This window comes from Onychostoma macrolepis, chromosome 07 (genome assembly GCF_012432095.1).
Source record: "Onychostoma macrolepis isolate SWU-2019 chromosome 07, ASM1243209v1, whole genome shotgun sequence".
Classification (NCBI taxonomy): Eukaryota; Metazoa; Chordata; class Actinopteri; order Cypriniformes; family Cyprinidae; genus Onychostoma; species Onychostoma macrolepis.
The window spans coordinates 3919688-3932487 of record NC_081161.1 but is presented as its reverse complement, the minus strand read 5'-3'; the positions used below and the strand labels follow the sequence as shown (position 1 = coordinate 3932487).

Here is a 12800-nt window from a genome sequence, read left to right as displayed (position 1 = left end):
ATATGTGTTAGACATTAAGAACAACTTCATGCATTTGAATTTAATAGCTATAAGATATGGGAGTATTACAACTAGGCAGCGGCTGTAAGACTTGTAGAAAATAATAATATAAATCTGCTGTATTTCAAATATAAGCACACCTCAATGGAGTAGCCTAATATTATATTTCTGAATTCACATAATGGTATGGTGCCAGTTTCTTCAAACTGTCATGAATATGTTTCAAGCAAAACTTGTAGGCTACAACTTTATCAATACGATTTCTCTTTCAATTTTAATAAAATACTTGTAAGCTGACAAGAACAGTCTTCAGTCAGGAACTTTAATGCAGTGATGTTCACTAAACAATAAGATTATAAAGAGATTTTTTCTTAGCAGTTCGATCAACAAAATCTAGTAGCTGTAAGTTTATGTTTGTGTTAATCAATAACACGGGGATGAAATGGATATGATTTGCTGCGAAGGAGATGACAACCCAACCGGCGCTGGTGAGTCCGATTCATTCCACTGAATCGGTTCGTTCTAAATGGTTATCTTTCAAGTTTATTTTTGGAAAATTCGAGTCATTCTTAATTCGTTCTAAACGGTCCTCCAAAACAGTGAAATACAGCATCTTAAACCAACTGGTTTTATATGGAGTCAGAATAATGTCAAAATTAATACAAGGACAGCATATGACGCACACATGCAAAAATGACTTTACATGCATAAAATGAAGTAATGCATTATGTAATACATACAAAATATGTTTCCCAGATTAAAACAGAAATATACAGTATGCACACGAAGTTTGAACAAAGCGATTCACTAGAATGAATCGGACTTCCCAAATAGGTCCGTTTCGGATGAACCGATTCACTAGAATGAATCGAACCTTCCAAAGTTTTCAATGTTGTATTCAATTCTGAAATTCCCTCACGAAAATTAACCATACTACAACTCTTGTAAATAAATGAATGAATTACAAAAAGATTCCTTATGGAATTCAAGGTCTATAAATAGCCTAAACAAATATTACTAATTCAACGAATAGCCTTTGTACATTTGTAAATTAATATATTTATTTCTAAATGGTTTGAAAAGTTACCATTTTGGGTTATTTATTTTAGTTACTGCAGTTTATTTATCGTTGACATTTCATCATTCATTTATTTATTTATTTTAATTTTTGCAGTTTTGTTCTTTCATACGAAATCCCTTTAACTGTGACTCGAAGAGATGGTTCAAACAAAAATTAAAATTTTCCTTGAAGATTTATCTTTATCTTTTTTTTTTTTTTTGCATGTCAGATTCACACTCCGGCACATAGATGGCAGTAATGCATCGTTTAGTTCGTTTGCAACCCGGCAGTGAATCCACAGAAGCAATAGGATCAGTACTTTCCAGAGCTTCTACTGAATCATTTGGAGAGAACATTTGGAAGAATTATTGAAATAAAATACCCAAAATCCAGATATTACTTTAATAAAGATCATTCCGTTGATTTTCGGCAGCACTTGTCATGAAAATGACAGAGGAAAACAACGCTGTTAAGCCAAATGTTACTGAAGATGTTCGACTGCTAATAAAAAGAAAGGAAGATATTGAAGAGCAAATTAAAGCATACTACGACATGCTCCAAACTGTAAGTTTAAACCAATTTAAATATGTTTTGTCATTAAACCCAAAGATACACTTTGTTGGCTGTTTGGAAGCTGTTTATGTCGTTCTCACAGAACGCGTTCTTTGCAGCGCAACAAATGGAGTGGATTTGAACGCAACGGTTTTAAAAGTTTAACCGTTTATATCTTGACGAAGTAACGACCAAATACGGCTTTGGCGCTCGTAATTAATGATAATTATTAATGATAATTAATTACGGTCGTGTGTCGTGCCTTGCGTAGTTTCACTGCGTTTGGAGAGCGTTCAATGTGTAGTGTGTAAACCAGAACTGCAATAACAAGGGAAATACGTAACGTGATGGCGACCTAAATATAAAATAAATCACATTTACAGTTTGATTTTATTAAATAGTTTACCAAAACAGTGAAATGCAGCATCTTAAACCAACTGGTTTTATATGGAGTCAGAATAATGTCAAAATTAATACAAGGACAGAATGTGACGCACACATGCAAAAATGACTTTAAATGCATAAAATGAAGTAATGCATTATGTAGTACATACAAAATATGTTTCCCAGATTAAAACAGAAATATACAGTATGCACATTTTGGCTTTAAGCCGAATGAGAGAGGAGAGCCAATTAACGTGAATGAGCCTGTATTTGTTTTATTTATTTAGCATATATTTTTTTCACATTCCGGTTCCAATGTCTAAATATTCTTAAGAATAAAATGTTCTTTGTTCTTTGAAAGAGTGTACTTGCATTATTATGCTATTATATTGTCATACTGTAATTACACAATAAGTGAAATAAAATTGTCTTAAAATGACCATATCGTTTATCGCAATTAATTTTTGGTGCAATATATCACACAACAAAAAGTAGTTATCATGACAGCCCTAATATTGCCATCTGAACAAGTAAGTAACAAGTCTGCCACATTTGTTCTGACCAACTGAGGAAAAAAGCATTACAGTAAATCGTGCTACCAATGGTGATTAAATTTAACGATCGGTTAGCTCATATCACATCAAACCGTGCATAGTATTATTGTTATTTATTCTCAAATTATTAATGTTAACAACATCAGCATTGCGTGACTATAGTGTGTTTTAGCATGTAGATTTCAATTTCTGTGCTCCCTTCGAACTGGTTTTCTTTATAAAATACAAATCGTGTGTAATCCCAGGCTATCTTTAATCAGAAGCATATTTAAAACTGAAATATACTTTAATTTAATTCACATGTGTTTCATAAACACACAATCCTTTTTGGATTACAATCCACCATCAAAATGACACATTTAATTATTAGCTGCTGTGAGAAAAGGCTGTAAACGATCCGTCTCCTGCAGGATCCTCACATGCGACAGCCTAGTAGCCGGGACTACTTCTTTATGTTTACAGACGTGATGTAATGACGCGGCAGCATGCTCGAATTTCCTGCGAATACCTACCCGTACCACTCAAGTTAGAAAACATTATTATAAGCTAACCGCTGTGAATCGGGCTAAAGTAAGACGATAGTTTTGAACACGATAGTTTATGTACTTGCTCAAATATTGATTTCGGATCATTTTTTTACCCAAAAAAGTTGCGGACTGCAGCTTTAAATAAAAGACATCTCTATTATATTAGTTCCTGTTCCCACCAATCAATTTTGAATAATAGATAGGACAAAATTGTCATTGACCCATGTACTTTATAAGCCCACTCTGCACTTTTCACATTTGCAAAATTGATTTAATACTCTAACGAAAGACAAAAAAAATAAAATAAAAATATGACTATGCAGTCAGACGTTCAATTAGACTGTGGTTGGTCCGCCCTCTCAGTTGTCTCAATGGCTGGGTTTTGGCCATAGATTTGTAATATGTGACCCTGGACCACAAAAGCAGTCTTAAGTCGCTGGGGTATATTTGTAGCAATAGCCAAAATTACATTGTATGGGTCAAAATTATAAATTTTTCTATTATGCCAAAAATCATTAGGATATTAAGTAAAGATCATGTTCCATGAAGATATTTTGTAAATTTCTTACCGTAAATGTATAAAAACTTTTTTTGGTTAGTAATATGCATTGCTAAGAACTTCATTTGGACAACTTTAAAGGCGATTTTCTAAAAATTTCGAATTTTTTTTTTTGCACCCTCAGATTCCAGATTTTCAAATAGTTGCATCTCAGCCAAATATTGTCCGATCCTAACAAACCATACATCAATGGAAAGCCTATTTATTCAGCTTTCAGGTGATGTATACATCTCAATTTCGAAAAATTGACACTTAAGACTGGTTTTGTGGTCCAGGGTCACATATAGTTTATTATAGACAGCTTATCGCCATGTTGCTTACTGATATCTTTTGGTTTAATATTACACAGTAGGGGAACCAAGTCCTTCAGTCACAAAGAAATTTTTTTTTTGTGTTGTTATACTAACACATTTGGAATATGTTTATATATATATATATATATATAAGTCTTCTAAAGACATTTCTTCATAACGTGTGTGTGTGTGTGTGTGTGTTTGCACAGCAGGCCGGTGTAGGCATGGACGCTCCTCTGGTTGATATGGAAGGCTTTCCTCGTGCAGATGTGGATTTGTACAAGGTTCGAACAGCAAGGCACAATATCTTCTGTGAGTTTTTCACCTGTTTGTTAGATGATTGTGATGAATGTTCTTACGCCTTTTCGTGTTAGTGAACACAAAAAGTATTATGATAATAGTATTGGCTTTTGGACATGTATAATTGTATATAAATGGGTAAAAGATGATGAGGAATTTTCAAGCATCAAAACAATAACATTTGAATCCAGCATTAGTTTTATTTTTGTTTATTAGGATGTGTCCTTTTTAATTAAATTTTTTCCTAAGCATTCAATTTTTTATTATTAATTTCATTTTTGTGATTTGCAGAAAACACCCACTAAAATGACATTCGGTGTAACAATAATTTCCAGCTGACAATAATTTGACATACTGAAGTTAATGTTCACCCTACACACGTATAGTGGAAGCAATGTCAAATATGTACAGAAAAAAAAGAAAGAAAAATGTGTCATTGTACAGAAAAACCCTCAAAATTATGAAATCTAATTACAATACTTAATAAACAACTGTCTCTCTCTTTATATATACACTACCTGTCAAAAGTTTGTAATAATTTTCAAAGGTTTTTCAAAGAAGTCTCTTCTCTCACGAAAGCTGCAATTATTTGATCAAAAATACAGTAAAATCAGTAATATTAAGTATTTTTACAGTTTAAAATAACAGTTTCTATGTGAATATACTGTAAAATGTAATTTAATTGCTGTGATCAAAGCTGAATTTTCAGCATCATTACTCCAGTCTTCAGTGTCACATAATCATTCTAATATGCTGATTTGCTTATCTCTCTCTCTCTCTCTCTCTCTCTCTCTCTTTCTCTCTCTCTCTCTCTATATATATATATATATATATATATATACACATACACAGAGCTACCAACTCTCACGCATTCAGCATGAGACTCACGCAATTGATACTTTTCTCACGCCACACATCCATTTTCTCACGCAGTCAAAAGCACCCTCAGTTAAAACTATAATAATTGGATATTGGCAAAACAAATTTGATGAAGGCTCCCGTGCGCACTTGTGTTTGCCCTCTGGAAAGCGTCAAGATTATTTACAACGTGTTTTCGTAGCACTGAGCAATGTAGCCATTCACAGACATATCTGTTGATTTCTTGAACACCTGTGATTGGCCATTGCGTCCACTCACCTCTAAACGCCGGACTTTTTTTTCTCGCACACTTGCGAATCATCTCTCTGTAATACGATGTAAATAAGAGATTCATTAATTATAAAGGAACTTTCTGAGATCACGATGACCACCTTTTTAGTGATTTTAAAGGAATGGCTATTTACGCACATTCTAATCCATTCAGAATTTGAAAAAAAGGTTTGTTTTTCGTGCTGCTATACAAGCAGCAAAGTTTCAGGAGTGACAGTCTAAATCCCTCATAAATGCGGGATTCATTTTCGAATGGGAGAAGAATATCATTTCTCAAAATAGATGTTCAAGCAATGCAGACTAAAAGATTAATAGCAAAATTTTTGAAATATAATAGGCCTACTTATAAATAATTGCAGTTGCAATTATTTATAAAAGTAATGAATAGTAGGCTAAATCTTGCAGTTCTTTGCCATACATTGCTATTATTGTAGTGTTAAAAAGTTAATAGTTTTGCAGCACTGCAACAGTTATTTCCCATAATTTTGTTATAAAAACACAGTAGGGGAAAGTGGGGTAAGATGAGCCATTTTTTACATATGTGGTCCTCAAGATAAGGGAAAATGACGCAGAAGTACAGTGAAAGTATCCAGATGTAATTTCAGGATGTTTCCTGTCATTTTCAATTATCAGAATAAGGACAAAGGGTACTAAAAATATGGCTTCTTATAAAAAAAGTGTTTCTGTGGTTCAATTTGCCCCAGGGTGGGGGTAAGTTGATAAGTTAGTGGGTGTGAACTGACCATCTCATTGAATCTGATTCAAACCCATGTGAAATTTTAAGATAATTTAACTCTTAAAAACTAATTTAATAATCAAATTTCCTTTTTCAAACAGTCATATTTCTTTTCTTAAAGCTAACTTAAACAACATAAAACCAACTAAATGAAGTTTAAATTTCAATCTTTAATTGTTTAATATGTTAAGTTGTAATCTTCCCAAAAAACAGATTAAACAGAGAGTTTGTTAAATAAAAAAACTGAATTAGGCCCCTATCACACCGAACACATTTTTTGCAGTGAGAGGCGCCTTTTTTGAATTGTTTTCTGTTGGCAGTGAGCGTTCTGCGCCCCGGGCACCTCGCGTTTTAGCCGCCTGCTGTGCCAAGCGTTTTTGCAGGAATGCTCTCTGCTGATTCGGTGGTTGCCTAGCAACATAAAAAAACTGCAGCACACTGCTCTTTTTTTTTTTTTTTTAAAGTCACCAAAAAAGTCAGCGTGGTGCGTTTTCAGAACTAAAAAACGTATTCGGTGTGATCGGATGGCCCTGATGATAACCTAAATCAGTTGTGTAATATCACATTAAAATACCAGTTTGTACTTCAGAGATTTAACTTAACTACAGTGCCTTATGGTGGGGTAAGTTAAAATGCAATTTACCCCACAGCATTTGGATCACTTTGCCCCAGAGCTGCCATTTTGGGAAAAAATAAAAAATTGCTTGTTTACCAATTCAGGCTAATATTTAGCTATATGATTGGCATGGTATTATATGTTGCTAAATCACCTATATGCATCATATATATTTATTAGACCTGGATAAATTTACTTTGATGTAACAGCCATTACATCTGTTATGCTAAAATTTTACTTTAACAAGCCAAAACAGTTTTTAAAATAAATGGGTGACTTCCATTCCCCCCATGTGTTTCTTCTTTTCACAGTCTGGCAGAAATGATGAGTGGTTCCAAAATATAAGGGCACATGACAGTACAATTGTACAGTTGGCAAGATACAAGGTGTGGGTCAACTTACCCCACCCTCCCTATGACAACTACTAGGCATGTCCAGATGTCAAACAAAACTCTGATGTTTTATAACCAACCCACTGTGGGAATTCTCACTCCAAATTGAACTCAAAAGTTGGCAGCCCTGTGTGTGTGTGTGTGTGTGTGTGTGTGTGTATATATATATATACACACACACACACACACACAGTGGGTATGGAAAGTATTCAGACCCCCTTAAATTTTTCACTCTTTGTTATATTGCAGCCATTTGCTAAAATCATTTGTTCATTTTTTTTTTCCTCATTAATGTTCACACAGCACCCCATATTGACAGAAAAACACAGAATTGTTGACATTTTTGCAGATTTATTAAAAAGAAAACTGAAATATCACATGGTCCTAAGTATTCAGACCCTTTGCTCAGTATTTAGTAGAAGCACCCTTTTGATCTAATACAGCCATGAGTCTTTTGGGAAAGATGCAACAAGTTTTTCACACCTGGATTTGGGGATCCTCTGCCATTCCTCCTTGCAGATCCTCTCCAGTTCTGTCAGGTTGGATGGTAAAGCGTTGGTGGACAGCCATTTTAGGTCTCTCCAGAGATGCTCAATTGGGTTTAAGTCAGGGCTCTGGCTGGGCCATTCAAGAACAGTCACGGAGTTGTTGTGAAGCCACTCCTTCGTTATTTTAGCTGTGTGCTTAGGGTCATTGTCTTGTTGGAAGGTAAACCTTGCCCAGTCTGAGGTCCTGAGCACTCTGGAGAAGGTTTTCGTCCAGGATATCCCTGTACTTGGCCGCATTCATCTTTCCCTCGATTGCAACCAGTCGTCCTGTCCCTGCAGCTGAAAAACACCCCACAGCATGATGCTGCCACCACCATGCTTCACTGTTGGGACTATATTGGACAGGTGATGAGCAGTGCCTGGTTTTCTCCACACATACCACTTAGAATTAAGGCCAAAAAGTTATATCTTGGTCTCATCAGACCAGAGAATCTTATTCAGGTGTTTTTTAGCAAATTCCATGCGGGCTTTCATGTGTCTTGCACTGAGGAGAGGCTTCTGTCGGGCCACTCTGCCATAAAGCCCCGACTGGTGGAGGGCTGCGGTGATGGTTGACTTTCTACAACTTTCTCCCATCTCCCGACTGCATCTCTGGAGCTCAGCCACAGTGATCTTTGGGTTCTTCTTTACCTCTCTCACCAAGGCTCTTCTCCCCCGATAGCTCAGTTTGGCCGGACGGCCAGCTCTAGGAAGGGTTCTGGTCGTCCCAAACATCTTCCATTTAAGGATTATGGAGGCCACTGTGCTCTTAGGAACCTTAAGTGCAGCAGAAATGTTTTTTGTAACCTTGGCCAGATCTGTGCCTTGCCACAATTCTGTCTCTGAGCTCTTCAGGCAGTTCCTTTGACCTCATGATTCTCATTTGCTCTGACATGCACTGTGAGCTGTAAGGTCTTATATAGACAGGTGTGTGGCTTTCCTAATCAAGTCCAATCAGTATAATCAAACACAGCTGGACTCAAATGAAGGTGTAGAACCATCTCAAGGATGATCAGAAGAAATGGACAGCACCTGAGTTAAATATATGAGTGTCACAGCAAAGGGTCTGAATACTTAGGACCATGTGATATTTCAGTTTTTCTTTTTTTAATAAATCTGCAAAAATGTCAACAATTCTGTGTATTTCTGTCAATATGGGGTGCTGTGTGTACATTAATGAGGAAAAAATGAACTTAAATGATTTTAGCAAAATAACAGAGTGAAAAATTTAAGGGGGTCTGAATACTTTCCGTACTCACTGTATATGTGTGTGTATATATATATATGTATATGTACAGGTGCTGGTCATATAATTAGAATATCATCAAAAAGTTGATTTATTTCACTAATTCCATTCAAAAAGTGAAACTTGTATATTCTATTCATTCATTACACACAGACTGATATATTTCAAATGTTTATTTCTTTTAATTTTGATGATTAGAGCTTACAGCTCATGAAAGTCAAAAATCCGTATCTCAAAATATTAGAATATTTACATTTGAGTTTGAATAAATGACCATCCCTACAGTATAAATTCTGGGTATCTCTTGTTCTTTGAAACCACAATAATGGGGAACACTGCTGACTTGGCAATGATCCAGAAGACGAACATTGACACCCTCCACAAAGAGGGTAAGTCACAGAAGGTCATTACTGAAAGGTGTGGCTGTTTACAGAGTGCTGTATCAAAGCATATTAAATACAAAGTTGACTGGAAGGAAGAATTTGGGTAGGAAAAGGTGCACAAGCAACAGGGATGACCGCAAACTTGAGAATACAGTCAAGCAAAGCCGATTCAAACACTTGGGAGAGCTTCACAAGGAGAGAACTGAAGCTGGAGTCAGTGCATCAAGAGTCACCACGCTCAGACGTCTTCAGGAAAAGGGCTACCAAGCCACTTCTGAACCAGAGACAACGTCAGAAGAGTCTTACCTGGGCTGTGGAGAAAAAGAACTGGACTGTTGCTCAGTGGTCCAAAGTCCTCTTTTCAGATGAAAATAAATTTTACATTTCATTTGGAAATCAAGGTCCCAGAGTCTGAAGGAAGAGTGGAGAGGCACAGAATCCATGTTGCTTGAAGTCCAGTGTGAAGTTTCCACAGTCAGTGATGATTTGGGCTGCCATGTCATCTGCTGGTGTTGGTCCACTGTGTTTTCTGATGTCCACAGTCAACGCAGCCATCTACCAGGAAATTTTAGAGCACTTCAGGCTTCCTTCTGTTGACAAGCTTTATGGAGATGCTGATTTCATTTTCCAGCAGGACTTGGCACCTGCCCACACTGCCAAAGGTACCAAAAGCTGGTTCAATGACCATAGTGTTACTGTGCTTGACTGGCCAGCAAACTCGCCTGACCTGAACCCCAGAGAGAATCTATGGGGTATTGTCAAGAGGAAGATGAGAGACACCAGACCCAACAATGCAGATGAGCTGAAGGCCACTATCAGAGCAACCTGGGCTCTCATAACACCTGAGCAGTGCCACAGACTGATCGACTCCATGCCACGCCGCATTGCTGCAGTAATTCAGGCAAAAGGAGCCCCAACTAAGTATTGAGTGCTGTACATGCTCATACTTTTCAGTTGGCCAAGATTTCTAAAAATCCTTTCTTTGTATTGGTCTTAAGTAATATTCTAATATTTTGAGATACTGATTTTTGACTTTCATGAGCTGTAAGCTCTAATCATCAAAATTAAAAGAAATAAACATTTGAAATATATCAGTCTGTGTGTAATGAATGAATATAATATACAAGTTTCACTTTTTGAATGGAATTAGTGAAATAAATCAACTTTTTGATGATATACTAATTATATGACCAGCACCTATATGTGTGTGTGTGTGTATATATATATATATATATACTAATCATTTGCCTTTTTTGTAACTTTAAGTTATTTTTCTTTTTTTTTTAAATATAATTTAAGGTTTACAGAATGATCACAAAGCTATCATGGTGGAGATCGAGGAGGCACTTCATAAGCTGCATGCAACAGCAAGGGTCAAACATGGGAAAGATGAGACGAAGATGGAAGTCACTGAGCCGACTGTGTCTCTGCCAGCCCCGTTTGCACTGGTAGATGCCGTAACACAAGGCTCCCCTGCTTTTCAGGCCGTGAGTTTGTGCCCCACTTCTAACTTAAAAGTTAAAAACTTTGCTTGTAAATGAATATGCAATATTAGAGAAGTAAAATAGGTTGCAACTTAACTGTAAATGTTGTTTAATGTTGACTTTAAGATCCTGTATATTTAAAATCATTACATTATACCGATTACATGTTAATTGTGTTCTTCTAAGTTGGAAAGATTGCAAGGTTTATTTCGTTTCATAGTAGTACTTAAGTCTCTTTTGAGCCTATACAGAAACTGATGATGCAACTAGAGAGTTTAAAACAGATTTCTGCTCTCCTCCGTTTGTAGGGTTTGCGAGTTGGTGATGAGATTATAGAGTTTGGGTCCATAAATACACAAAACTTCAGGAATCTGCGTGACGTTGCTTCTGTTGTCCAACATAGTGAAGGGGTTTGTTGTTCCTCCAAACGCTTTCCTTTTAGTTAAAAAAACTGTAGCACATTTACTTATGTACTTACTTACTTTTAATACTTTGCATTCCTGATCATATACTACACGATTCAGTTTAATTTTGTCTTTGTTAATATCTGTTTACCGTAGAAATCCCTACGTGTTGGAGTAATTCGAAGTGGACAAGAAGTACATCTTAATTTGACTCCGAAGCAGTGGTCTGGTAGAGGACTACTGGGGTAAGTAATGTCTTTATTGTATTTATTCAATTTAATTAGGAAAAGGTAAAGGCTTTAATGAACTCTGTTAAAAAACAATTGAATATCATTTCTAGTGACATATTTATTTTTCTGTCAATAGGTGCAACTTAGTACCTCTCCACAGATGACCAGTGAAAGGGCAAGGATCAAACAACGCACCTCTTCTGCACTAAATAAATTTGCATTGGGTTAATTTCAGTTTTGCTTTTGCATTCATTGTAAAATTGAGTTAAGTAAATAAATGACCAAGGAGAGATGACAGACCATTTAGTATCAGACTTACTTAATCTGTCAGAAAGGATGAGCAGAGAATTTATTAGCAATGTTTTTACTTACCTTTTTCTCCTTTTACATTTCTTGCATCCATATGCAAAAGTTCCTAACATGTTTATGTTAAAACAGCTGAATGGTAAGAGCAGAGTCATTCTGAAGTGAGTGGGCTCTGAAAGGTTGCATAAGCTGCATACGCTTCGTTACGGTTACAGTTTTATTAGAAGAACACCAGGGTAAATAATGTTTGAATTTTCATTTTTTGGGTGAACTATCCTTTTAATATGAGTGATACACATAGTACAGGATTTCAGTCTTTTCTTTTTCTTATATGAAAATCGGATTAAAACTGACTTGGAAACGTTTTACCATGCCTTCATTTTCTTCCTACTTCTCAAATGCCTTATATACATATGAAATATTACATGCTTAAAACTACAATAAAATAAAATATGAAAAAGTATCTCCATAAATCTTGTCATCAGAAGGAAGCATAAAGTGTTCCAAAATCTCCTGGTAGATGGCTGCACTGACTTTGGACTTGATAAAACACAACGGACCAACACCAGCAGACGTCACGGCACCACAAATCATCACTGACTTCAAGTAGCTTGGATTCAGTGCCTCTCCAGTGTTCCTCCAGACTCCAGACCTTGATTTCCAAATGAAATGCAAAATTTACTTTTATCTGAAAAGAGGACTTTGGACCACTGAGCAACAGTCCAGTTCATTTTCTCCTTAGCCCAGATAAGATGCTTCTGACGTTTATGTTTCAGAAGTGGCTTGGTCGCCCTTTTCCTGAAGACGTCTGAGCGTGGTGGCTCTTGATGCACTGACTCCAGCTTCAGTCCACTCCTTGTGAAGCTCTCACAAGTGTTTGAATCGGCTTTGCTTGACATTATTCTCAAACTTGCGGTCATCCCTGTTGCTTGTGCACCTTTTCCTACCCAAGGAAGCTTCCAGTCAACTTTGCATTTAATATGCTTTGATACAGCACTCTGTGAACAGCCAGCCCTTTCAGTAATGACCTTCCGAGACTTACCCTCTTTGTGGAGGGCGTCAATGTTCGTCTTCTGGATCATTGCCAAGTCAGCAGTC

General features: G+C 36.3%; 1 protein-coding gene across 2 annotated transcripts; it reads left to right on the top strand.

Annotated features, from left to right (window-relative positions):
• Nucleotides 1-1331: 1331 nt before the first annotated feature.
• Nucleotides 1332-12068, top strand: psmd9 (proteasome 26S subunit, non-ATPase 9). 2 transcript variants are annotated; one of them, XM_058780509.1, is made up of 6 exons: nucleotides 1332-1624; nucleotides 4142-4241; nucleotides 10578-10765; nucleotides 11071-11172; nucleotides 11323-11411; nucleotides 11533-12068. In XM_058780509.1, exons 1-6 carry the CDS (start codon nucleotides 1502-1504, stop codon nucleotides 11558-11560), a joined length of 630 nt encoding a protein of 209 aa, XP_058636492.1. In that variant the 5' UTR covers nucleotides 1332-1501; the 3' UTR covers nucleotides 11561-12068. The 2 variants fall into 2 exon arrangements, with proteins under 2 accessions (XP_058636492.1, XP_058636491.1); XM_058780508.1 differs by having other exon boundaries at nucleotides 4139-4241.
• The last annotated feature ends 732 nt before the right edge of the window (nucleotides 12069-12800 follow it).

What these genes read in the sequence shown, in the direction of transcription:
- psmd9 (XM_058780508.1), top strand. Translation starts at nt 1,502, where the DNA reads ATGAAAATGACAGAGGAAAACAACGCTGTTAAGCCAAATGTTACTGAA. An exon ending in ACTACGACATGCTCCAAACT is followed by an intron (nt 1,625 to 4,138) that starts GTAAGTTTAAAC and finishes GTGTTTGCACAG; the next exon opens with CAGGCCGGTGTAGGCATGGA. An exon ending in TCTGGTAGAGGACTACTGGG is followed by an intron (nt 11,412 to 11,532) that starts GTAAGTAATGTC and finishes TTCTGTCAATAG; the next exon opens with GTGCAACTTAGTACCTCTCC.